General features: G+C 50.1%; 1 protein-coding gene across 3 annotated transcripts in view; it reads right to left on the bottom strand.

Annotated features, from left to right (window-relative positions):
* Positions 1-378: 378 nt before the first annotated feature.
* The window catches only part of SEMA5B (semaphorin 5B), a 118,091-nt gene continuing 94,242 nt past the window's right edge, over positions 379-24,227 (bottom strand). For 2 of the 3 annotated variants that reach the window (XM_023516288.1, XM_012808422.2), the window contains 18 exons: positions 18,121-18,183; positions 17,664-17,762; positions 16,951-17,164; positions 15,963-16,248; positions 13,528-13,663; positions 12,248-12,455; positions 11,929-12,136; positions 6,043-6,160; positions 5,720-5,901; positions 4,560-4,703; positions 4,224-4,371; positions 3,899-4,124; positions 3,512-3,730; positions 2,855-3,025; positions 2,604-2,753; positions 2,260-2,304; positions 1,638-1,843; positions 379-1,403 (listed from right to left, as the gene is read on the bottom strand). In XM_023516288.1, the coding sequence (XP_023372056.1) occupies positions 1,245-1,403; positions 1,638-1,843; positions 2,260-2,304; positions 2,604-2,753; positions 2,855-3,025; positions 3,512-3,730; positions 3,899-4,124; positions 4,224-4,371; positions 4,560-4,703; positions 5,720-5,901; positions 6,043-6,160; positions 11,929-12,136; positions 12,248-12,455; positions 13,528-13,663; positions 15,963-16,248; positions 16,951-17,164; positions 17,664-17,762; positions 18,121-18,183 (2,982 nt within the window). In that variant the 3' untranslated portion in view covers positions 379-1,244. Of the gene's footprint in view, positions 1,404-1,637; positions 1,844-2,259; positions 2,305-2,603; positions 2,754-2,854; positions 3,026-3,511; positions 3,731-3,898; positions 4,372-4,559; positions 4,704-5,719; positions 5,902-6,042; positions 6,161-11,928; positions 12,137-12,247; positions 12,456-13,527; positions 13,664-15,962; positions 16,249-16,950; positions 17,165-17,663; positions 17,763-18,120; positions 18,184-24,227 lie in introns of all 3 variants that reach the window. The other variant, XM_012808421.2, reaches the window with a different exon arrangement.

Below are 24,227 nucleotides of genomic sequence, written 5' to 3'. Positions count from 1 at the left end.
CTCCAGCTGAACTCACGTTATCTCTACCCCAGGGCTGCTGCCTGGAAGTGATGCTGGAGGAGAAGGCACATGCTCTCCAGTCCTTTGGTGTACTTCATGCCCTACTTGTGAATCTATTCCCAACCTCTTTTCCAGAAAGTATTTAGGGCAATATGTGTGAGTGTGTTGTGTGTGTACAAACACCCACAAATGCAAACGTATCATCTATTAAAATCAAACTCTACTTGGGTCATTTCCTCCACCTGGGAAAGATCATCTGAAACCCCTGTGCCTTGCTTAGAGTGATGTGACCACGCCAAGAGGAGCCCACACACATATGCACGAAGACAAAGTTACATTTGGAGACTGGATATCATCTTTAATTAATAATGCCACAGCTCAACACCTTTTTTGTTGCAGTGGCAGCTTGTGATTGTGTGTGTTCCTGAACAGATGAGGGGCCAGCAGAGACTCCCAAGCAGGTCTCAGCCAACAATCTTATTGAGCAGCAACTGGCACAGTCTCCATAGAGGCACAGTGGCCAGACTCCTGTCTCCTGTAGCCCTGAGCCACCCATCCTCCTGGGCCACTTGAGGCCTGTGCCAGCCCAGATGAAAAAGCTTCTCAGCAAAGACCAGCCTCCAGTCCCCAGTTCTCACTGCCTCTGACCAGAGAGATGCCCCTGGGTGAAGTATGGACTGCTAGGCAGAGGTGGACAACCCAGGCTGGCCTTGGTCCACTGTGTCACACTGGGGCAGCACCGCAATGGCCCATACACGGGCGGAGAATCCAGAGCTACTGGACCATTCAACTAGTTTCTTTCAGAGATAATCAAGATGTAGCCCAGGCCCTTCTTGGGGCCCTCTAGAGAGGGGCAGACTCAGCTCATGGTGGCCACAGGCAGTTGTTTCCAACCCAAACCCAAGAGCTTGCCCTCTCACCATCTCCACTCTCTGATTCCTCACACACCCAGCAGTTCTGCAGCCAGGCATGGCAGGGGAGGGTCAGCGTGATGGTGGGTTGCAAGGCAGCCATGGGAGACCTGGGCTGGGCTGGACGTGGAGCCACGTGCCAGCCTGAAGCCAGCCCTCTCCCCCATGGTCCACTCTAGCCAGAGCTCTCTGAAGCTGGATGACACCCCCATGGGCAAGGCAGCAAGTTCTTGGCCTAGTGCAGAGGGAGAAAATCAAACTGGCTCCACTGTCCATCTCCACCTGCTCTGTGCCTTAAGAAGGCAAGGAGCCCAAGTCCCCAGGATGATGGTATCAGCTGTTAGGGAAGCACCGTTGTCCAGGTGAGGCTTCGGGCCGGAAGCTGTGTTTGTTCAGTGGGCTTGGGTAGTAGGTGGTTGTGTACACATTGGTCTGCTGCAATGGATAGAAGTTGGCTCTATCATCGGGGATCAAGTTATTCTTGTTCAGAGTCTATGAGAGTAAGAAAGAACCACAGAAAGAGGTGAGGGGAGAAATAAAGGAAGAGGCAGACCAGGGAGACAAGAGTCAGTCCAGGAGCCAGACACAGAGGGAACATTCAGACTCTGCCACAGTTCTCTGTCCACATCACCACTTCATCCCAAGTGCCCAGCCCAGTTACCCCAGCTTAGGACCTGCATCCCTGCACCCTTTGCCCCACTCTATGCTTGTACAAGAAGCTCTCACCTTGAACTCCATGGGCGTGTACTTCTCATTCTTGGGGGTGCCCCCACCCTTGTAGTGCAGGTGGTTGGGGGTGGCAGGATGGACAAGTGTAGACTCCTGGGACTGCCGCTGACAGTGCTGACAAGATAGGTACACTGCCAAGGTCAGAAGCCCAGAGCCCAGGAAGCAGGAGACACCCGTGGCCACCAGATGGATGAGACTGAACCCTGAGAGGAGAGGCAGGAGATAAGGGCCAATGTGTCTTCAAGGGAAACTTGCCTCCCTGGCAGCAAAAACAACAGGACACTCTGAGACATACAGGAAAGGGCTTTGAGGCCTGAGCCAGAGGAAACAGGGAAGTTGGTAGCCTGTCACCAGGGGTCTCATACACAGGATAACCTGTTGCTTGAGTCAGAGGTGGCAACTAGTTGGATGACCCTTCCTTGGGTACAGACGGATGACAGCTTCCTAGCTGGGGGGCATGGGTGGAACTTCCCAGACCACCCTACCCACACCTTCAAAGCAGTAGGGGACCCTGTGAGGCATGGCTATCTGGAGTGGGAGGTGGGAAGAATCCAGACTTTGGAGCAGGGCATAGAAGGGGAGAAGAACAGCAAAATGAGATCAGCCTGCTTCCTTTTACCTCCACAGCTGGCGGCCTCCTCCACGCTGGAGGCTGGCAAGATCACTGCAGAAAGACCATGGACAGGGTGTCGGGCAGAGAGGAGAGGAAAGGGGAGAAGCCCTCCTGAGACAGGACCCCAGCGTCAACACTGAGCTGCAGGCCTAGGCCTGCAGCCTTTACTCCCTGCGGCCTTCACTCCAACCCTAAAGCTCACCAGTGGTGCAAGCGTGTGCACTAAGGCCAAGATGTGAGCGCTCTCTTGATGTCTCCCTCCCACCCCTGTGTTTCATTCTGCACCCCTCACCCTCCAGAAAAAGAAAATTGGGAGCTCAGGCTGGGGAGCGTTGCTATGAAGGACCTACCAGGAATCTCGCTGTAGGGGCAGAGGCGGCTCTGGCTGCTATTCCCAACACAGGTGCTGGGCCCTGGGACCAGCTCCTCACAGTGCCGGCTGCGGCTCTGGGTCCCCTCCTCAGTACATGCACTCCACTCAGACCATAGTGACCAGCCTTCTGTGGGTGATAGGCTGGGATGAGATTAACTGCCCAGGAGCCCTGGGTGCGTATAAGAAGGCTCCATGGTGCTCCCAGCCCTGGCCAGGAGCACTTAGTACCTGGGCAGGCCTGTGTGGCACACAGTGCCTCCTCCGTGTGCAGCCCCAGGCAGATGTCCTCACCCGGGGAGGGCGCGGGGCTGGTGCAAGAACGAGTGCGTTGATAGTGGCCCCCGCCGCAGGAGGCTGAGCATTGGGACCATGAGGTCCAGCAGGACCAGGCACCTCTCACTGTAAGAGAATAGAGTGTTTGAGGGGGCCACAGAAGCAGGTAGAGCCCAAGTCACTCTTCTGCCCACCCAGGCCAAGCCACTCTGCTCTGGGACACAGCGACCTCAGCATCCACTGTCCCTGCCCCATCCCTGCCCTAGTCCATTGCTAAAGAGTGACTCTCCCCTCTCCCCGCAGGGGTAAGAGAAATGCAGGCAACAGCAGAGATACCTGGAGGGAAAAACCAACTCCACCCAACCAAGCTCCTTATCTATCACACTGGGAAACAAACAAGTGACAATGAAGGTGAGAAAAGGCCCTACTCACAAGTGAAGGAGGGGGTGGGGTGAGGGTGCGTGGCGCGACAGGGGGGGCGGGGATATTGCTCTGGGGTCCCCTGCACAGAGGTGACAGGGGGAAAATGTCACCTGGGCATGCAGGGTTCTTGGGTAGGCCGGGCGGTTCCCCATGAAGGGATTGCCAAGAATTCCTTCCCTGTTGTGTTACCTGGGCAAGTCTGGGGGTTGCAGTCCTGGTACTCGGCGGCGTCGCCCACGCAGGGCAGGCCCCCGTTGCGGGGCTCCGGGTTGGTGCAGGTTCTTTTACGGACGCGGAAGCCCAGCTCGCAGTCCCGGGAGCAGGACGACCACGCGCCCCAGGCGGCCCAGCCTCCGCTCACCGAGTGCGGGGAGGCGCTCCCGCTGCGCAGGAGATCCTCTACCAGGGCTGCGGAGGGCGCGGCCTCAGCGACCCGGACGCCGGCGGCCGCCCCCTCTACCTGCCGCCAAGCCTCCCCCAGCTGCCGCGGCCGCACTTCCCTCTCCTCCCCTCCTCGCCCCTGCCGCTCGGGGGCTTCCAGGGAGGGTGGCCGGTGCCGAGGGCGCAGGGGTGTACCGTCAGTGTCGCAGGCTCCGGAGCCGTCCGCCGGGCATGTCCTAGTCTCCGTCCTTCTCCGGCCAAACTGCAGGCCATGGGGGTCGGGCAGGGGCGCGCGACAAGTGAAACGGAAGCGCTGCTCCTGTCGCGCCCCGCCCTGCGTCACGTTCACTGGCAGCCACGGCGTCCACGGTGTGTTGCGCCGCACTTCGGGGCAGCCCTCGGGGTTGCATGTCTTGAACTCCTTCGGGGCGGTAGCGAGTGTGGTGTCAGAGCCCGCGGCCGCCGGGTCTGCCCTCCGCTTGGCCAGAGCCCCGCCCGCACCCCGCGCCCGGGTCCTCACCAGGCCACAGCCCGGACAGGAGTTGCCATTCTCACACGCCCGACGCCGCGACTGGACGCCGCCTCCGCAGTTGCTGCTGCATTTGCTCCAGGAGCCCCAGGACGCCCAGAAGATGGGCACCGGGCAGGGCGTGTGCTCGTTACAGAACCTGGGGGTGGGCAGGGAGGCGTCACCACGGAGGTATCTCTTCTGTGACAAGAGGTCCCTGGGAGTGAGAGCACGGGAAGGACAAGAGCCCTCCTCCCCCGCGATCACCGGAGAATACAGACCACTTTAACTCAGCTGGACCTCAGGGCATGCCAGTCCTCAGAAACCCCCAGCCACGCCCTGGCTCACCGTTCCTCGCGGCTTTTGCCCACGCAGATGCGGCCTCCGTGGCGGGGAGCGGGGTTGCTGCAGCTTCGTTGGCGGACTTGAAAGCCGATCCCACAAGACGTGCTGCACAGAGCCCACGATGACCACGGGGTCCATGCTCCATTCCTTGTGGTGTGGAGGGAACAGAGACAGATATCCCTCTGAGCCCTAGCTTCTCACGTCTAGTTTGCAGATGGATTTTGTATCATTGCCAGGAGGGGCCAGACAATGGCTAGAAAACTCAGCTCCTAACCAGCTCATCTCAGGCAGACCTATTCATTCATTTGTTCATTCATTCCTTAAGCAAGTATGAGAGCCTTGTGCCATATATCAGGCTGAGCTAGGGCTAAGGTCACAGAGACCTTCCTTTTGATCTTCGTTGCCCAATCCTTGCCCTCAAACCACATTCCTTCCCCTGCTACTGCACATGGCTTTGCCCCAGCCTCAGGTACTACTCACTCTCGCCTACTTTGACTCCAATTTCCAAATCTGGGCTCTGCCACCTAGAGGCTGTATAAGCCTGGGGGAGTTACAACACCTATGTGATACAGAGCACACCCTTAATTTCAAAGTGAGGATAATCCCATGAGGTTGCTGCAAGGATTAAATTCATACATGTATATGAAATAGTTGTTTTAAAGAGTGCCCCAAATTATAGGTTAGTTGTTAGAAACATTTTATGGAGTAAAATGGTGAAAGCTCTGTACACACATTAATCTGTACCTCCCAGCAACTTGCTTGGGGGTACCGTAACCTTCACTGAGAGAAATTCACCGTGTGGTTAGGTGGCTTGGCCATGGTTGCACTTCCAGACAGTAGTAATCCAAGATTGGCACCAGGTCTGCTTGCTTTGTTTATCCCATGCTGTCCCTCTCATTTGAGACAGCAAGACTTACTGAGGCCAGCCTTTGTCTCAGGGTGACTCAGTGCCTGTCCAGTCTTCCTGTGTGCATCAAGAGCCCCAAGGCAGAAACTGCTCTCCCTCTAGTGTGGAAACTCCTTGAGGGCTCAGGTTTCCTGTCCTAGGACAGCCCTAAGTTGTTTCCATCCCTCTGCAAACCCCTGGGTGGGGATGGCCCCTTTCCCCAATTCTCCCCAGCCCAGGCCAAGGCGGACACCGCACAAGCCCTGTCCTCACATACCTAGAGCAGTTGGCAATGTGGATGGCTGGCCCCAGGCAGTCGAGGCCCCCACAGCGGGGACGAGGGGAGTCACAGGCTCGGGCCCGACACAGACAAGAGCCTGAATTGTCCCCATCTAAATGCTCACATGGTTGCCATGGTGACCATGGACCAAAGCCCCCATCCTGTGTCACGTTCCGCACCTGCAGACACACATGGGGGGTAGGGCCCCTGTCATCCAATGTAGGGGCAGAGAAGGCACGAAATCCCAGGGGATTTGGGGGATACTGATAGGAAGTCATAGCCTTAACTGAGGGAGAGGTCTAAAGTGGGGAGATTCTCACAGGACAAGCTGTGATGTTCTGGGTCCAGAGGCTCATGTTGGAGCTGTCCTCCAGCGTGCTGCAACGTTGCTGCTTCTCGTCCCAGCCGCAGTACGGGTCCCGTGCCCCCAGGCATGCCCTGCCAGACAGAGGTCCTGGGACTTGAGTCCACTGGCTCCCCAGCCTCATCTGCATCTCAAGAACACAACTAGACACTCTTGTCTAGGCACCTCTTTACATCCAGCTGCCCTCCGCAGTAGTAACTAAATTCATTAAGCTCTTACTGTGTGTAAGACATCACTTTAAGCACTTTACAAGCAGGAATTAATTTAATACAGCAACTCAATAAGGTAAGTACTGTTATTCTCCCTGTGTTATGTGGAGGAAACCCAGAGACCTGACCAAGGACTTGAACCCTCATCCTCCAGACAGGGGACGCTTAACCAGGAGATTGTGCTGCTTGCCTGAGTATGGGCCCCCGTGCTTCTCACCTAGGGCCACCAGAGCAGGAGTGCTTAACAGAAATCAAAGAAGTCATGTCTCCCTGCCAGGTGCTATGATCACTTAGGCATAAAAACATTAGAGGTGCAAAAGGCCTTAAAGATAGTTTGGCCCAGCAGCTCTCAACCCTGGCTGCACATTAGAATCATAATAATACCTGGGCTCATCCCGAACAAGAATCATTGGGGAAAGTGTGGTTTTTTAAAGTTCCCTGAGGGGGCGTGGGTGTGGAGAGAAGGAAACACTTTTACACTGTTGGTGGGACTGAAAATATTGCCTCTTTAGAAAGAAGTGTGGAGAATCCTCAAAGAACTCAAAATAGACCTTCCATTTGATCCCACAATCCTATTACTAGGCATCTACCCAGAAGAAAAAAAAATTCTATCATAAAGACATTTGCACTAGATTATATATTGCAGTTCAATTTATAATAGCCAAAATGTGGAAACAACCTAAACGCCCATCAACCCAGGAATGGATTAATAAACTGTGATATAAGTACACCATGGAATAATATTCAGCCATTAAAAGATGGAGACTTTACATCTTTCATATTTCTTTCATATTAACCGGGTTGGAATTGAAACACTATCTTCTTAGTAAAGTATCACAAGAATGGAAAAGCAAGTATCCAGTGTACTCAATACTAGCATGAAGCCAGTAGATGATCTAATACATGCCCACATGAGAAAAACTCAATTCAAGTCAAGTTGCAGGGAGAAGGGAGAGAAGAGGAGGGAGGGATATTGGTGTCCTCCCACCCAAAGAGCACAATGAAAGGGTATATGGCACCCCTCCTTGTTGCAGGACACAATTATAACAGGGATTCTACCTAACAAATGCAAACATTGTAACCTAATTGTACCTTCATATTAATCTGAAATTAAAAAAGAAAGTTCCCTGACTGATTCTAATAGGAGCCAGACTGAGAATCACTGGGATCTATAACACAACCTTTTCTTTGCACAAGGAGAGGGGAGAAGGGGGTTTCCGAGATCACACAAATTGTACATAGTGGAGCTGGGGTCAGGCCTAAGCTTCCCAACCACACTTCCCCCCTCACACTTCTGCCTCCCACTCAAGCCTGTGTCTGTTTTCACACACTGTGTGACTATGGGCCCATCCTTCAAAATACAGTACAGAGTCAGAGGACACCTGGGGCATCCGAATGGTTGTGCCCAGTGGCAGGAGATAGAATCCAGTGCTTTAGCAACATGAGAATGAGCTAGGCTGCTAGGACAGGCTTCATATCCCGGTTCCCCCCTTCCTGGTACCCAGGGCTGGTCTTTCCACCATGGCCCAGCAAAGATAATGATTCACACAAAGACACATGCCCCAATGCCTCTACTTCTTATGTCTAGAGCTCCTTTCTTCCTTTCCTCCTTTGGATTTATTCATGTAACATATATCCTTTACTTAAATCTCTGCTAGTAGAACTTCAAAGGGGAGAAAAAGAGTCTGTGGGGATTAACAGAATCTTTTCTGTGGATTTGCAGTCCATTGCTAGGTAAAAAGATTATTAGATCCTAGGGCCAGAAAGAGGGTCCCTCCAGCACCTGGAGAGCCCACTGCCATCTCAGGGGATACCTAGATCCCTTCTGTCTCCTTCCCCAGCTCCCACCCCCTTCTGAGCTGGTCCATTGGAAGTCTAGGTAGGGGTGTCCAAACTTTTTATTTTTCTCTGCAGCACATGGGAAGAATAAATGTTGTCTTGGGCCACACATTAAATACACAAATACTAATGAATGCTGATTAGGCAAAAAAAAAAAAAAAAAAAAGGTTTATGCATCTCTGCATACATTTTGTAATTTCAAATACCACAAATAAGCAAAAAAGGTTCTCACAAAATCATGCAGTCCAAGAGCTGCAGGTTGGACACCCTGGTATAGAAAGAATAGTGGGCAGGGCTCAGAAACGGGGGTTAGAAAACAGGAAGCTTTGGAGAAGGCAGCACTAACTGCAAAGAAGGTGGGGGAGCCTAGGCAGAGAGTCCACACTGTTACGGGAGTTTTCTGAGGGATTTTTTTCCATTAGCCAAAGGGCCCCCAAGAATGCCAAAGACTAAAGTGATACACAAAAGAGCCAAGGGTTTCAGCTTTTGGTGTCTCAAGAATAGAAATTTTTCTTTTCTCTTAAAGCTTCGGGGACAACCCCTAGCAGCCCAAGGGAGCATGTCCCTGAGCCCTCTTCTTATGAATAACTACAGGGCATGACTGCCTCCCTGGCTCAGGCAGATCCACATTCACTGCTTCGATCAAAGACCACTTCAAAGCTTGGGAATGCTCTTAAGAAAATGGAATGTCCAAGCAGAAAAGAGTTAAAATGTGTCTCTGACTGTAGAGATGGGTGGCAGTTTAGAGTTCTTTTCATAAGAGGAGCCATCAGACCAATAATATATCACCATGTCTTTTTTTACTGTGGTGCCTCAAGCAGCCATTACAATGAAAAGGTTCATTTCAAGAACTCCAAAGCAAGACAGAGATGGATTGGGGAAGGTACAGCAGACAGACTCTGGCACCTGGGTAATTGTCTCACAATGGGAGCTGTCCAAGGTGGAAAGGGCGTCTTAAGAGTTGTGAGCAAATGCTTGAGAGTGGGTCTTCCCTGGGTTCATGGGGCAGGCTGGGGAGATTTGTGAGTGAGATGAGGTAGAGGACCCCAGCACCACCACCAGGGGTAGAATAAAAGAGGAAGGGGTGGTTCATGCATAAAATCCCCACTTTGTAGAGCCAGTCATTGGTTCATTCCCTTTTCTCCTCCCTGCTCCTCCTCATGGAAGCCCTGGTCCCTCTCTGGTGGGGTTTGATCATGCCCCATGGGGTTAAGATTTGCCTGATAGAAAGGAGGCAGCTGGAGGCAAGAGGTCCTGGGCAGAGGAGGGCTCCTGAAGAGGCCTCTGCTTACCCACCCCCTTCCTCCTGTCAGCTTTCAGAGGAATGGGGGAAAAGGATGAAGTGTCTTATCCTAGGATTCAGTAAAACCCAGTGACAACACACTCCATGCTAGCACAACTTCTGATCAACTGTGATTGGCAAAAGATTCCCAGATTCCTGGAGTGCATAGCTTGGTGGCTGCATGTACTTGTTCTGAGCATTCCAATAAACTCTCAGTAATGTGACCTTCCATTTTATACTTTGTATATTTTGGATCCACCTGTAGCTTTTTGGCAGGGTTTGGTTTCCTAAGTTTGGGATAGGAGTCCATGATAGGACAAAAGTTCCAGACTCCAAAATGGCCTCTTTCCACCTTGCTCCAGGGTAGGAATGCAATGGGCACCCTACACAACTTCCCCATCCCCTCTCTGCCGAATGTGTGAGTAAAGAAATGTCGTGGAACCTTCCTTTCTGCTGCAGGTCCCTGTTACTTCAGATCTGGCTTAGATCTGCACTGGCTCGCCCAGTGTCCATCTGCCCCATAAGAGTGCTGCTTACCACTGTCTGACTGATATTTTCACACTGCCTATGGCTCCTCCCCATTGCTCTATACCCACTTCACCACCTACAGCCATAGGATTCAAGTCAAAATCCTCCCTGGGAACCTCTCAGCTAGCCTCAATTCATTTTCCAGTTCCATTCCTCATGCTGGTCAAGTGAGGTATTGGTCATGTGCAGGCGGCCACTTTGTACCTTGGGCTGGGCAGGACTCCCTGATAGAGTATAACAAAATACTGGGACACCAGGTTTGCTTTTAAGGATTTACAACTTCTTGGAGCACAAGCAATATGTGAAAGCCTGTGATTGACTGCCAAGCAGTGCTATCTGTATTCAATGTTGCAGATTCTGAGACTCCAAAACCCTAGGAGGCTGGGGGGCAGGGGGTTCCTAAATGGGTTTGTGGAGATAGAAAAGGAATAAAAATACTAGCTACCACTTGTGACTCGCTGAACTGGGCACTTGAATATAAGTCCTAACCCTTATAACTCTGCCTACATTAAACATCATTTGCTCCACCAAATGTCTCCCCATTTTCCTTATGAGAGAGCTAAAGCTCAAAAAGGTTAAGCAACTTTGTAAGATCATACAGTCAGTAGATGAAAGAGCTGAGATGGAACCCAGGTGTGTCTACTTCCAATACGGAGTCCTTCCCATTGCACCCCACTGTCTTCCCCAAACGTCTAACACTGGCTAAAGGTTCTCTCTCCACCCAGAAATCTGGAGGTTTGAGGAATGTGCCTATTTCACCTTGCCTCCTCTCACACCAACAACCCCGCAAAGTGCCTTGAACACTAGGGTAGGGTAGGGTTTAGTAAATGTGTGGTGTGTCACTGATGGAACCATGTGGGGGGCTGAGGGGAGCTGGAATGTCTGCTTCTCCCCACTGCCCTTCCAAGGCTGCTACCCTAAGCCCATCCAGCCTCCTCCCTCCCCTGCAGACCTCTGCCCAGCTCCCAGCACAACCCACTGGGGCTGAAGAACAACCCTGGCACTATGGATGCCATTTGTCTTCTGAATCTTGAAGACAGATGGCATAGCCATGAGGACTCTCAGCTGCAAAGGCCACAGAAGCTCATGTGGCTGTGGCTGTGCCAGCTTTTGATTATCTTGCAACGAGACGATGCAGCCTGGGAGAGCCTCGAGTGGTAGGACTCTGGCCTACATCTCCATTTGGCTTGGAAGAGGCTTTGGTTTCCCCCTTAAACACTGATGTCACAGTTGTCAAATCTGTGGATCCACCTGAAGCCTGTGGAGACCAGATCTCAGCAGCAGCCGGAAGCTGGTGCAACGCCCCCACGTGGCTGCTCCACTCCGTCCTATTGGCACCTTAGCCTGCTCAGCCTCGTCCCTGGGAAGCGGGAGGGGCCTATCAGTTCCCACCTAATGGGTACAAGGAAGGTGTATAAGGCACACTTCCTGGGTGAAGGACTCAATTTAAACTTTGGACTTTACCTTACAAACACAAATAATGTAACCAATAGTATATACCCTCATATTAACCCATAATAAAAAAAAATTGAGAGCTGGCTCAAAGCATCATCTCTCATCACCCCACGTCTGGGCAGTAAGTGCTGTGGTCTCCGAATTAAAGACCTCTCTCTGAACCGAAGGGACTGAGCATAAACCAAGCGGGCGAGAAATGGCTGCCAGGGCCTAACTCTGGGGTTGACAATAGGGATAACAACAGCCACCAACATTTGCTAAGCACCTCTTTTCCCAGGCAGTGACAAGTGTTTTATGTAGATTATCCCCATTAACCCTCACAGAACCCCATCGAGTACCTTATGAGGAGGAACCAAGGTTCAGAGAGGTTTAGTGACTTGTCCAAAGGCACACAGCTGGAGACCGTGCTGGGATGCTATCCCAAACCTCCCTGACTCCAAAGCCCCATCCCGAAGCGCCACCTCTGCAGTGTGGCCGCGTGATTGGCCAGGAGCGCCCCGGAGTCCATCCTCCCAGCCGCCCGGCTTACCCCTGGCTGCGGTAGGCGGCGCACCTCTCCAGCGGTACCCGCAGCACGCCGTCGCTCAGCCCCACGAAGAGCGCGCGCGCGCTGTGCAGGATCCGCAGGCTGCGCAGCGGCTCGCGGCGCGCGGGGGGCAGCACGTGCAGCTCCTCCAGGTAGCAGCCGCGGAGGCTGCGGCTCGCCGTGGACAGTGCCTTCAGGATAGTGCCCGACTCTGGGGGCGCAGGGCAGACAAAGAGCCTTGAAGGCCTGGGCAGCTCGCTGCCCCACCCCTGCCCCTCGGCCTCCTTCCCACCTGCAGCCCAGGTTGGGCCGGGCAGCTCACCAGTGCCGATGTAGAGCACGTGGTAGAGCGTGTCCTTGGCCTGCACAAGGTCCACCACGAGGTGTGAGAAGCGTACGCTGTCCTGGGTGACACAAGGCTCTGGTGTCACCGGCTGCACGGCCTCACTCATCAGGAAGAGGCGCTGTGCGTCCTGCAGGCTGCGCTCCGTCAGGTTCTGGTTGGGGCCAGTCTCCGGCAGAGTGCCGCACTGCGACGGGGAGCTGGGTCAAGGGCGCCCAACCACTGGGCTGCCGCGCGACCCCCACCTCCTATCTCTTCGTAACCCAGGTGACCACAGGCAAGCCCCTCAGCCACCATTCCTGCTGGGTCCCCTGCACCCTTTCCAAGGAAGGATACTGTGGGGCCTGACCACTCCTAGCACCCAGACCTACTAGGGCTGGGGTAGAGAAGGGGGAGAGCAAAGGGTACCATGTGAGTGTGGACAAGTGTCCTGTGATTTTATGCTGTTGTCATTGCTGCCCCCGGCCCATGCTGAGCCAAGTCCTGCCTTCTCTCTCCTGTGACCCCACCTAAAGTGAAGCTGGAAGGCAGCTGCCTTTTACTGAGCATCTACTACATGCTGGGCATACCACCCTCTGCATATACAATGTCGCCTATTGTGGTATGATCTCTGGTTCTGGATAAGGAAAAATAGACTCAAGGGGCTTGGGTAGCTTTATCCAAGGTCACACTGAGACAGGCTAGATCTGGGTCAGGCTTGCTGGAGGGCAAAACCTGAGGTCCTTCCCAGCTCCACACCACCCCTGAGCAGAAAGTTGGAGGAACATGAAAGTCAGCCATCAGCAGACTCCTCTGCCTCCTTGCTCTTTCCCCATCTCCATCGCAGGATGGGGGATGCTCACACTACCCCTGTGTGGCAGGGCCCTGACCATGCCTAGCACTCAGCGACCCTTCAGGCATTAGTACCCATGCCAGACATGTGGTGAGCAAATTCCAGCTAAAGTCCCTGAATTCTGGCCAGACAGCCGGTGTAGTGCTCTTGTGTCCCCTGTACTGCAGAGAGCTGAACCCCCATTCCCTACCTCCTTAGAGGTGTGGGCTCAGCGTGGCTCAGAGCTTGCTCTGCCTCCTCCCTAATCTCCCCTTCTCACTTATAGTCTTAGAGGTTACTACTCTTTTAGGGAACCATTGCAGGCCCCAAAGATGAGTGTAGACCTGCCGGGACAGGTTTGGTGTTTGTGCTAAGCAATTGAGAATTGGCTTGTGATTGGTAGTCTGGGGAGTGTGTGGACAAAAGCAAAGGCAGGGAGAAACTGTACCTGGAAATTGGGGATGGGGTTGGCGATGGGGAGCCAGGTAGCCCTGGGGTTCTCCTGGTAGCGAAATGGGCCATTGAAAGCCTGGGAGATGGCACTGAGGTTGAAGGCGCAGACGGCAGAAGCGGCAATGCTGTTTCTGAAAGGCAGGAGATGATGGGACACTGCTCTCCTGTAGGCCTCGGCACCCTACTCTTTACAGAGCCCATAGCCAGCCATCATGTCCAACTTCCAAGGCTTATTAAGCATCTATTATAATCCCGGCACCTTCTGCAGCATCCACAACTAAGTCTCACAGAACAATATTTACCCTCACTAACTACCTGTATGTCATACTCTCATATTTTATCCCATTCTATTCTGATTAATTAATTAATTCCAGAGCTGGTACTGAACCACTCATTTATGCTGTAGCCTATAATACCCTGAGACCAGATGGCCTCTGAGACCCTTTCAATCACAGAAACACATGCTTCCATGACTCTGATGTGAGCAGTTCTCAGAGACAGCACCATTACACCAAAGGCTTCTAGTCCTACTCTTTGCATTTGCATTAGTCCCTCTCCTAAATGTTTCCATTTCTCTCCCCCTCTGCCTAGTTTCGATGCTGCACTGTCCTGGTAGTCTACCTATAGCCTGTCTATCTCCTGATCCATTCTTCAGCAGCAGCCAGAGGGAGTGTTTCAAAACGCACCTCTGAGCTGGTCTTTGGCCTCCTTCATACCTGTTAATAACTTCTCCTTACTCTTTATAAAGATTAAAACCCTTAAAGTGGTCTGCAGGGCCCTTTGGAACATAATCCTCCTTGCCCTAACCCTTCAGCCTCCTCTCTCATCTTTCTCCTCCTCACCCTTGAAGCTCCTGCCATGCTGGTCTCTGCTCAGTTCCTGAAACATTACCTCCCATCCCAAAGCTCTGCATGTGTTGTTCCCTCAGCTTGGAGTGTTCTCCCCTAGTTAATTCCTGCTCATCGTATAGACATGCCTTCCTGCAGGATGCCTTCCCTCCACACTGTTAGAGGTTTCTCCACTCATGGCCCTTAACATTTGTAGCATTTATCACTATTATAATTGGTTGTTTAACATCCATCACCCTGTCTAGAATGTAAGCTCCTTAAGGGCAGAGCCATGGCTGGTTATGCTTCCTGTTGTCCCACTCCCACCAGGACAAGCCCTGCATGGAGAAGATGTGCAATAAATGCACTATTTATAGTCCACATGGATGTCATCAGTTCATCCCCAGCTACTCCTGTCCTCTGCTCATGGCCACTTACCTTCTGGTGGGAGGGCTGGGAACGTGAAGTCCCAGCCAACTAGCTTTCAGTTCAGAGCCTGTGTGGTCTGTGCTGCATGTCTGTCTCCTGGCTTGGATGGTCACTCTGCTCCTACCTCCTGTCCCCTCAAAGTGTCCTTCCAAGCTAGCCTGGCCCTTCTCCAGTGCCTGCTACTTAAGGCACAAGGTGGGCAACCACACCATATGGCTCATAGGTTTCTAATGTCCTTATAAACAACACTGAGAATGCTATCCTTGGTCTCTGGTGCCTCCTCATCATTCTCTAGATGAAAGTCACCAGACTGGGTTAGAGTCTGCACAGGAAGAAGTGGTGGGAGGAGTATCTTGTGCTGTCTTTGAGGATCACCCTTCCTCACACCTAGAAAGCAAAAGGCACTAATTCCCAGCCTGTGATTTCCAGAGCAGTCTAGTTGGGAGGTGAAAGCAGAACTTCCAGAAGACTACTGGTTGGACTGAGCAGAATCATAGAGCCCTGAGAGTGGAGAGACCTTCAGGAATCCCTGTGGAACCTCCCTGATGGGCTGCTGGGCCTCCTGGGTGACATCCCCTCCTCCAAGACAGGCTTTGCCACTTTCATCTTTCTTTTTTTTTCTTTTTCTTTTTTAATGGAGATAGAGTCTCTGTCACCCTGGGTAGAGTGCCATGGCATTGCTCACAGCAACCTCAAATTCTTGGGCTCAAATGATCCTCTTGCCTCAACCTCCATGTAACTGGGACTCCGGTGTTCACCACAACACCTGGATATTTTTTAGAGATGGGGGTCTCAATCTTGCTCAGGCTGGTCTTGAACTCCTGAGCTTAAACAATCCACCCATCTCTGCCTCCTAGAGTGCTAGGATTATAGGCGTGAGCCACTGTGCCCAGCCAAGCTCTTCCTTCATGGAACTGTATGCAGCTCCGAGCACTTCCCTCACTTCTGGCCTAGGCCTGCCCTTCCCAGCAATCCAGCACAAGCGCTTACCCCTCCAGAGGCAGTAAGTCACAAAATCCTCAGACAATTGGTACAGGAGGCATGAAAATCCCCATTTACAGACGAAGAAACAAGGGCTCAGAGAAGGGCCTGCCCACACCCCCCAGGCTGTACGGCCAGGCTGGACCAAGTCTGGACATCATGAGGAAGGGAGTGGCAGTGGGGAAGGACTCACACGTTGGTGGTGAAGACCCCATAGATGAGGTCCTGCTCGGGCAGATGGAAGGCACTCTGCAGCTCGTTGTAGTAGAAGGGGACCTCGCCTGGGCGGGAGCAGTTGAGCCGGGCTTTCATGAATGTAGTCCATGTGTCTTCAAGTAGGAACCGGCCCCCCACATCATTCTTGCACACACGGGCCACCCGAGAGTACACAGTGCGTCCACAGTCATGCTCCACTGCGTTCTCACGCAGGAAGAAGTATGCAAACAGCCCGATATCATAGGCTGCCACAAAGTTTGGCTCTGGGGGCAGAAGAGGAACCGGGGGCAGGCCAGGCCAGTCGGGAAGGGGTAGAGTTGATAGCACCAACAACTTCATCTTTCCCAGATGGGCACCCTGACACCCCTGTCCCCCACCACCTGCTTGGTGACCTGGGGGCTCTAATTAACCCTACACCCACCTCTACTACAAAGCGCAGCTATAACGACAGTTAATATGTGCTACTGAGTACTCACTGGGAACCAGAAACTATCCTATGTACTTTCAATGGGTTAACATATTTGATCTCTCAACAACCTACGAGCTAAGTCCTATCATTATTCCCATATTACAGAGGGGAACACTGTGGCACAGAGAAGTTAAGTAGTTGCTCAAGGCCCCAGAGCTAGTTAGGGAAGAAGCAGGAACTTGACCTCTATGGACAAGAAAATCTAATGGCCCCCTCCATAATCTCTTTCTATTCATAACATTTTTTCTAATCAATTCCTAATGCCCTCCCCCCCAAAAAATAGTCCACCCTCCCTCCATCTGTTCTGGGTCCTCAGGACATCTGTGATTTCATCTGGCGTTCATCTCCAGATGCCCTGCTCTGGACCTGTTCCTTGATGAAGCAAGTGTGAGCCCTTGCAGAAGTGAGGCAAAAGGAAGACAGATGGGATGTCAGGGTGGGCTGGCAAGGTTGGAACAAGGACAGCCCCCACCTCTGGTGCTGGGGGCTTCCTTACCATTGAGCCACTTGGAGTTATATTGGGCAGTGCGAAGTGGTGGCCCACGGCCCAGGCTTCGGTAGATGGCGGGGTCCCGACCTGAGAAGTCGATGACAGTGGCTGCATAGAGCTCCCCCTGGGAGGAGATGACAGCTGTGGAGTTGTGGCGCGGGTCATAGGGGCAGCGGGCTACACCGTTGATCTTCTCAATAGTCCGGCTGAGGTTTCCCACCTGGGCATGATGGGGAAAAGGGGACACTTTTCCCTGAGGCCCTGGGGGCTGCCTGTTCTTTCCACTCCCCCTGGTCTCTCTAGGCCTCTTCCCCTCCACCATTCTCCTCCCTGTCCAGCCCACAGTCCCTCAAAGAGGAAGCAGCCCTCGAGGGGCTGAAGTCCTGCCAGGAACGCCATCTGCACCCCAGTCAGCACCCGCCAAAGTAAGGTTGACCAGTAAAATACAGAAGACTCAGTTAAAGTTGAATTTCAGGTAAATAGTAAATAATTTTTCAGAATCAACTTGTTCTAAATACGGTAGGAGACATGCTTATGCTAAAATATCTTTTGCTGTTTATTTAAAATTCAACCTAACTGGGCATTGTTTTTTGGTTTGGATTTGGGGTTTGGTTTTTTGCTAAATTTGGCAACCCCTCCCTCCAAGGCTGTGTGCCTGGGCAAGAGAAACCCCCACCTCATGTCCCCTTCTGCCTGTTCCCTGCCCTGAGCTGCCCCACCTGTCTGCTGGAGCACACTGGGGAGAAGGCATGGGTCCCACACATGAACACCTTCCGGCCAGTGATGATCAGGACTCGCACGTAGTTCTGACACTCCTCCTGAGGTGAGATGGAAAGTAGCAGAAGGGCTCAGCACCCCTGGTGTGATCCTGGTGTTGTCCCCTCACACCACCATGTCACAGATGCCAACACATACTCTAAAACACTCCCTTATACCGCAGATCCACCCTGCCCCCTTGTCCAGATTGCATCCTTGGACATTCCCACCTAGGCTGCCTGTCCACATCACTGCCTGCTCAGATGGTCAGGGCTACCTGGCCACAGGGGTGTATCCTCAGCTCACCCAGGACGGGCCTCTCCAGCAGGGGACCTCATTCCCACACCATGCCCCGCCATCCCTGCAACCACAGCCTCCTGCCAGCTCCACATGAGACCTCTGGGACCAGAGGCCACATACCTCAGTCTTCCCTTTGCTTTGGCAGGAGCGGCGTGTGTCCTCACTGGGGGCCCACTCTGTGGCCTGTGGGGGGAACACATAAACATCACATGGCCGTGCCATTTCCTGCCACTTACCAGCAAGGCAGACAGCAGCCTGCAGGGTAGGGGTTCCTCTCACTACATCCTCGTGGAACTGGGAGGGCTGCCAGATCTTACCCCAGGGCCTTGAGCAAATGGACAGCCCTCAGACCAACACCCTCTCCACCTGCTTGGGACCAGGTAAGCGTGGAGTAACAACTGTCCTGTGCTTCATTGTCCCCATGCAGCTCTGTCTCAGGATTTGCTCCATCTTTCCTGCCCCAGGCCCACCAGGGAGCCGGCAGTGGCCAAAAAGGACCTTCAACATCACCCTAGGTCCTGAATGGGAGATGGGAAATGTACTTCTGTTATATGCCAGCTGTCTCTCCAAAGAGCAGGAAGCAGGAAGGGAGGAGAAGCTAGATTCTGCAAACCTTAGAGATTTCATTTTCCCACTACAACCCTGCAAAGTGTTTTTTTTTTTTTTCATTAACAGATTAGGAAACTGAGGTTCTTTGTGACTTGCTTATGGTCACACAGCTGGTACATGGTAGAACAGGGACTGGAACCCACATTCTTCTGACTCTATCGGCTCTGTGTGTTTTTTCTCTTTACCCCTGTTCTAAGGGCCTGGGACTCCCCCTTTCCAAATTTGCTCCCCCCCACCATGCTGTCTACACTTCCTTTCTGGTTTCCCTTATAGTGTCACTCGTGCTCTGCCCGGGGGTAATGTGTTTGGGGACGCAGCATTCACCCAGGGAAGGGAGGATAGTACCAAGTTCTCAAAGGCCCATGGCATTAGGAGAAGGCTACCCCCACCCACAGGATCCCTCCTGCCCCCCCCCCCCCATTCTGCTCCCACTCTCTCCAGTCACTGAAAGGAGGGATGCTGTTCATGTCCAGGCAATGTCAACAGCCCTGGTGTGGCTCATCATGTATTTCTGGGTCACATGTATAAACATGAACTGTCTACCTGTCCTGGGAGAGGGAGCCCTAAGCAAGCAGCTCTCCCATCCGAATGAGGTGGGGAGGGGGGAAGCCCACCTGCTTTTAATTTCTAACAAAGCTGCCTCTAGAAGTGAAGCCACTGGCTCCAGAACTCCAGGAGCTGGGGTGAGGGAGGAGAATGGAGACCAGGAGAGGGAACGGCAGGGCTGCTCTCTGTTTTCCAGGCAGAGCGAGCTGCTCTGTACCCAGAGAGGGCTGCTTTGTGGGGCAAAGGGGATTGAGTCCTGGCAGACCCTGGACTCAGTGCTGAGTGACAGTTTGTTCAGGACTACCATCAGACCTGTGGGGAGACTGTGCCAGGCCTGTCATGTCAGGCCAGGAGCTCAGGTGTCTGTCTCCCAAACCTTAGAGAAGGGCAAATAACCCCTGGTGTCTAGCCACAGAGCTGCAGGTTCATCTGGACAGAAACAATTGAGCATTGTTATACTTAGGACACAATCACTCCCAGGTTCAGCCTGATGTGAGAGAAGACAGGGACATGAATAAGACATCTCCTGGCCTCTGGGGGCAGAAAAGAGCAATGACCCACAAACTCCGCAGATGTCAAGGCTGAAAGCTCTGCACAGTGGGCAGCTTCCGGAGGACTTCATGGGTAAAGGGTCCTCATTGGGGACTTGGGGTCAGAGTCACATCGAAGGGGTCTACCTTGTTCCTAAGGAAGTGGGGTCCCACTGGGTGGCACTGTGAGCAATAAATAGTAATTAAAGTTACACTGAGCTCAACAATGGGACAAGCACTGCGCCAGGGACTTGACACACTTTCTCTTGGATCCTCACGAGTCAATGCAACACATAGCCTTTTATAGGTGAGGAAACCAAAGCCCAGAGAGGCTGAGCAATTTGCCCAAGGTCACATAGCTAGTAAGCAACAAACCCAAGATGCAGACCCAGACAACTGTCACCAGAACTAAGCTCTTTCCGCTATATCCTGCAGCCTCTTACGTGGAATAGATTTGTTGAACCAAAAGTTAGACGACATGGCCTGGAAAGAATATGTATATTTATAAAGATAACAGCACAGAATAAGCTTTTCTGAGTAATTTTATTTTAATTTATTTTAAAAATTATTTTTATCAAGGTAATGATACACAGAGTTTAAAAAGCTTAATAGCATTAAAAATAATTATTATTACTTTCTTTCTTTCTTTCTTTCTTTTTTTTTGTTAAGCAAGCCCAGGCTAGGTTCAAACCCACCACCCCTGGTGCACAGGGCCAGTGCTGTAACCACTGAGCACTACAGGTGCCCAGCCTAAAAAATTATTAATAAAAACACCAGTGACTCACTCCTTCCACACCCCAACACTATTTCCAAAGGACAATTACTTCTAATTCTTTGTAACATTTCTCTGTGCTTTTAATAAGTCAATTTCTCAAAAAATGTGTGTCAATATTTTGACCTCCTGTTATGGAGGTGAAGATTTTTCCCACATACCCCACCCCACAGCACACATGCTTTCCCTCCCCTTGCCATCCTCTCACTATAATTACATCTTAAATGACAGTCAATATCATTATTGACATTATTGTGAATATGTAAAAATTGTTCACTGCTGCCAATGAGAACCCCAGATTTCACTGAATGTATGATACCATCGATTTGTAATATGAACCACTAAGAAATAAAATACACTGCCAATCAAATTTTCTTCTTAATTAAAATTTTAGTGTAAACACATCAGAAGTGTTCTTATTAAGATATATGTTTGTATCATATATATTGTACAACCATTTTTTGTTCAAACAAAAAATAAAAATGCAAGTAAAATTATTCTTTTAAACCTTTAAATTCAACATTCATCTCTTCTGAATCACTTTTCTATTCAGAGCTGTCAGTGCTCATTTTTGTTGTTACTTTGATGTATCATTTCTTTGGACTTCCCAGGTGTCAGTGATGCAGTAATTCTTTTATTTATTTATTCATTCATTCATTCATCCATAGCCAGGGTCTAACTCTGTCGCCCAGACTAGAGTGCATCATAGCTCACTGTAGCCTCAAACTCTAGGGCTAAAGGATTCTCTTGCCTCAGTTTCCTGGGTAGCTGAGATTCTAAGCACATGCCATCACAACTATCTAATTTTTCTATTTTTTGTAGAAATGGGGGTCTTGTGTTGCTTAGGCTGGTTTCAAACTCTTGTACTTAAGCAATCCTCCCACTTCTGCCTCTCAAAGTGCTAGGAATACCGGTGTCAGTTACCTCACCTGGTCAGATGCAGCAATTTCCACCCCTCCTCAGGCTAGAGTGTTGTGGTGTCAGCCTAGCTCACAGCAACCTCAACCTTCTGAGATCAAGAGATCCTCCTGCCTCAGCCCCCCGAGTATCTAGGACTACAGGTACTCACCACCATGCCTGGCTGGTTTTCTATTTTTTGTAGAGACAGGGTATCACTCCTGCTCAGGCTGGGCTCAAACTCCTGAGCTCAGGCAATCTACCCACCTTGGCCTCCCAGAGTGCTAGAATTAGAGGCATGAGCCACCGTGCCAGCCTGATGCAGCAATTCTTAGCTTTTCATTCTGGTTTCCACAATTGCCATCCACCCCATCCTGAAAGTTCAGATACTGGCACTTTCTTAGTCTAACCAGAAGGTACCCACTGTAGGTTTTCTTACAAAACGGAACTCATGTTTCTTCATATGATCCTAAAATTGTTTGTGGACTGAAATGTCACACATTATTCCCAGAATAATGGCTGTGTTCATGCCTGCGCAGGCAATGACATCAGGATTGCATCTGGTCCAGGGTGACTATAACTGAAAGACACATCCCAATTTCAGACTCATTAAAATGTAAAATCATGTGCATCAGAGAATCAACAAAATATTTGTATTCTGATGACGTTTGCTTTCCTGAACCACTTTTTGTTTTTCCTGGGTAATTGTCTTGATTTTCTTCATTTGCTTGCTTTGCATGTACCTATCACTGATTTTTTTTCCCCAAATATCCAACAGGGCTTACAAATCCCTCTCAACATTGTTTTTCTAACTACACGTACAAATTATTCAGATAATCTATTAGTTTCCATCTTCTTCCTCATCCCCCAACCTCCCGCCTCCTACCCTCGTGTACTGGTCGCTCTTGAGACTCCTGCCCAGCTGTTAACTTGGAACTTACCTTCTTGCCTGTCCTGTTGTCTGAATGTCATGTTTCCTTCTTTCTTGATTTACTTGCTTACTTTGGTAGAACACATCTCCAGTATCTTCCTAAGAAAAGGAACATGGTAGGTCAATGCTTTAAATTCTTGATTTATTCTCTCTTCATACTTGATAGTTTTGATACAGAATTCTAGGGTGAAATAATTTTCACTCAGAGCTTTAAAGGCATTTATTCCTCCACAGTCTTCTAGAATCCAGCATTGCTAGGGAGGAGTCTGATTCCCCATCCTTTGTAGTGATTATTTTTCAGTTTCTTTAGGCTCTGGAAACATTTAGGATCTTCTGAATTTCACACTGATGTGCCTTAGTATGGTCTCTTTTGGGAATTCACCCAACCTTTTCACTTTGAAGACTTGTATTCTGTTTTGGTAAACTTTCTTATGTTATTTCATCCTGAATTTCTTCCTCACCTTTTCCTCTGTTCTCTTTTGTGGAATTCTCATGAATCCAATCCATTGCTGGCTCTTGTGCATTGATTCTCTAGTTTTCTAATTTATCTTTTCTTCATTTCTTGGTCTTTGTTGTTCTAATTTCTGGTACATTTTTCTCCAACTTTATCTTGTAAGCCTTCAATTCAGTTTTTATTTTCCCAATCACATTTTTAATTTCCATACTTTAAATGTATTGTTCATTTTAACTTATCTACTTTTATTTGTTAAATTATCCCTAGTTTTTTTTTTTAATTTCTGAAATATATTTTCAGCAGCTCCTTGACAAAACTTGGGAAAATTCATTACTTTACAAATAAAATATTTTTATATCTCTCTCAGAAGATGCTAATTTTTTTAAAAAATGTTTTCTTGTATTTCTTGCATAGTCCCTTTTTTACAGTTTTTTTTCCCTTAATTCTGTTTGCTTGTTTGTTTTGGTCTTCTTTTTCACTTAGAGGCTTTCCGCAAACGTTTGGTGATATGGGCCTATTTATTCATACTTAAAAACAAATCATTAATGATTTCCCACTGAAAGGAACCAGGACTTCTTGGAGAAATGGCTGATTCCAGGCTTGGGTCAGCAAACACACAAACTGAGCTGGGAACACTTGTTCATATCAGATAGCAAGGATGCAATCAAAGATGATTATGGTCTGGTGGTAACGACCCAGAAGCCAACTTGAAGAACCCTCCCCCTCCACACACACACACACACACACACACACACACTGGTGGAAGATGGGATAGTGATGAGAGGTAATTGCAATGGATTGAAATACATCAACAGTGTTTCAATCCATGAGTCTGTAATGATAATAATAAAAGATAAATTAATTGACCACCACTGAAAGATATGAGCAAATCAGCTTATTATTTGAAAACTGTCAATAAAGACAGTATCAAACAATTATCCTACCTTTCCTATATGACTAGGTAACCAAATAGTAAGGTAATCAAGTAGTAGATGAAGAAATGTTTGTTTTCGTAGAAGTAGCCCAGCTAATACATTGTAACACCCAAAGAATTAAGGGATCTAGGAAATGATCATCAGTCATTGCTAACATCAAAAAAGAGAATATCAGACACTATATGTCTCCTAAGGAAAGTACACAATAACACCTGTCAAGTAATCTTCATGTTTAAATCGAACAAGGTCTTTAGATCTAACAATCAATTTGCAGATGATACAGAACAAAGAGGAACATGTTATGTCAGACAATTGCATTATAATCATCAAAATCCAGACCCTAAGGAACGCTAAAGGACAAATGAACTCTTTAATAAAAGAAGTTATAAAGGCTTCTTTAATAAAAAAGTTGCACAAGAGAGATAAAGATGAAACAGTGTTTAAAAGAGACATAAGAAGAACTCCCAGAGGCCAAGACGGGTGGATTGCTTGAGCTCAGGAGTTCGAGACCAGCCTGAGCAAGAGTGAGAACCCATCTCTACTAAGAGTAGAA

This window comes from Otolemur garnettii, unplaced genomic scaffold (assembly GCF_000181295.1).
Source record: "Otolemur garnettii isolate 467f Iridium unplaced genomic scaffold, OtoGar3 scaffold00089, whole genome shotgun sequence".
Lineage (NCBI taxonomy): Eukaryota > Metazoa > Chordata > Mammalia > Primates > Galagidae > Otolemur > Otolemur garnettii.
This window is presented reverse-complemented; position numbering and strand designations above follow the sequence as displayed.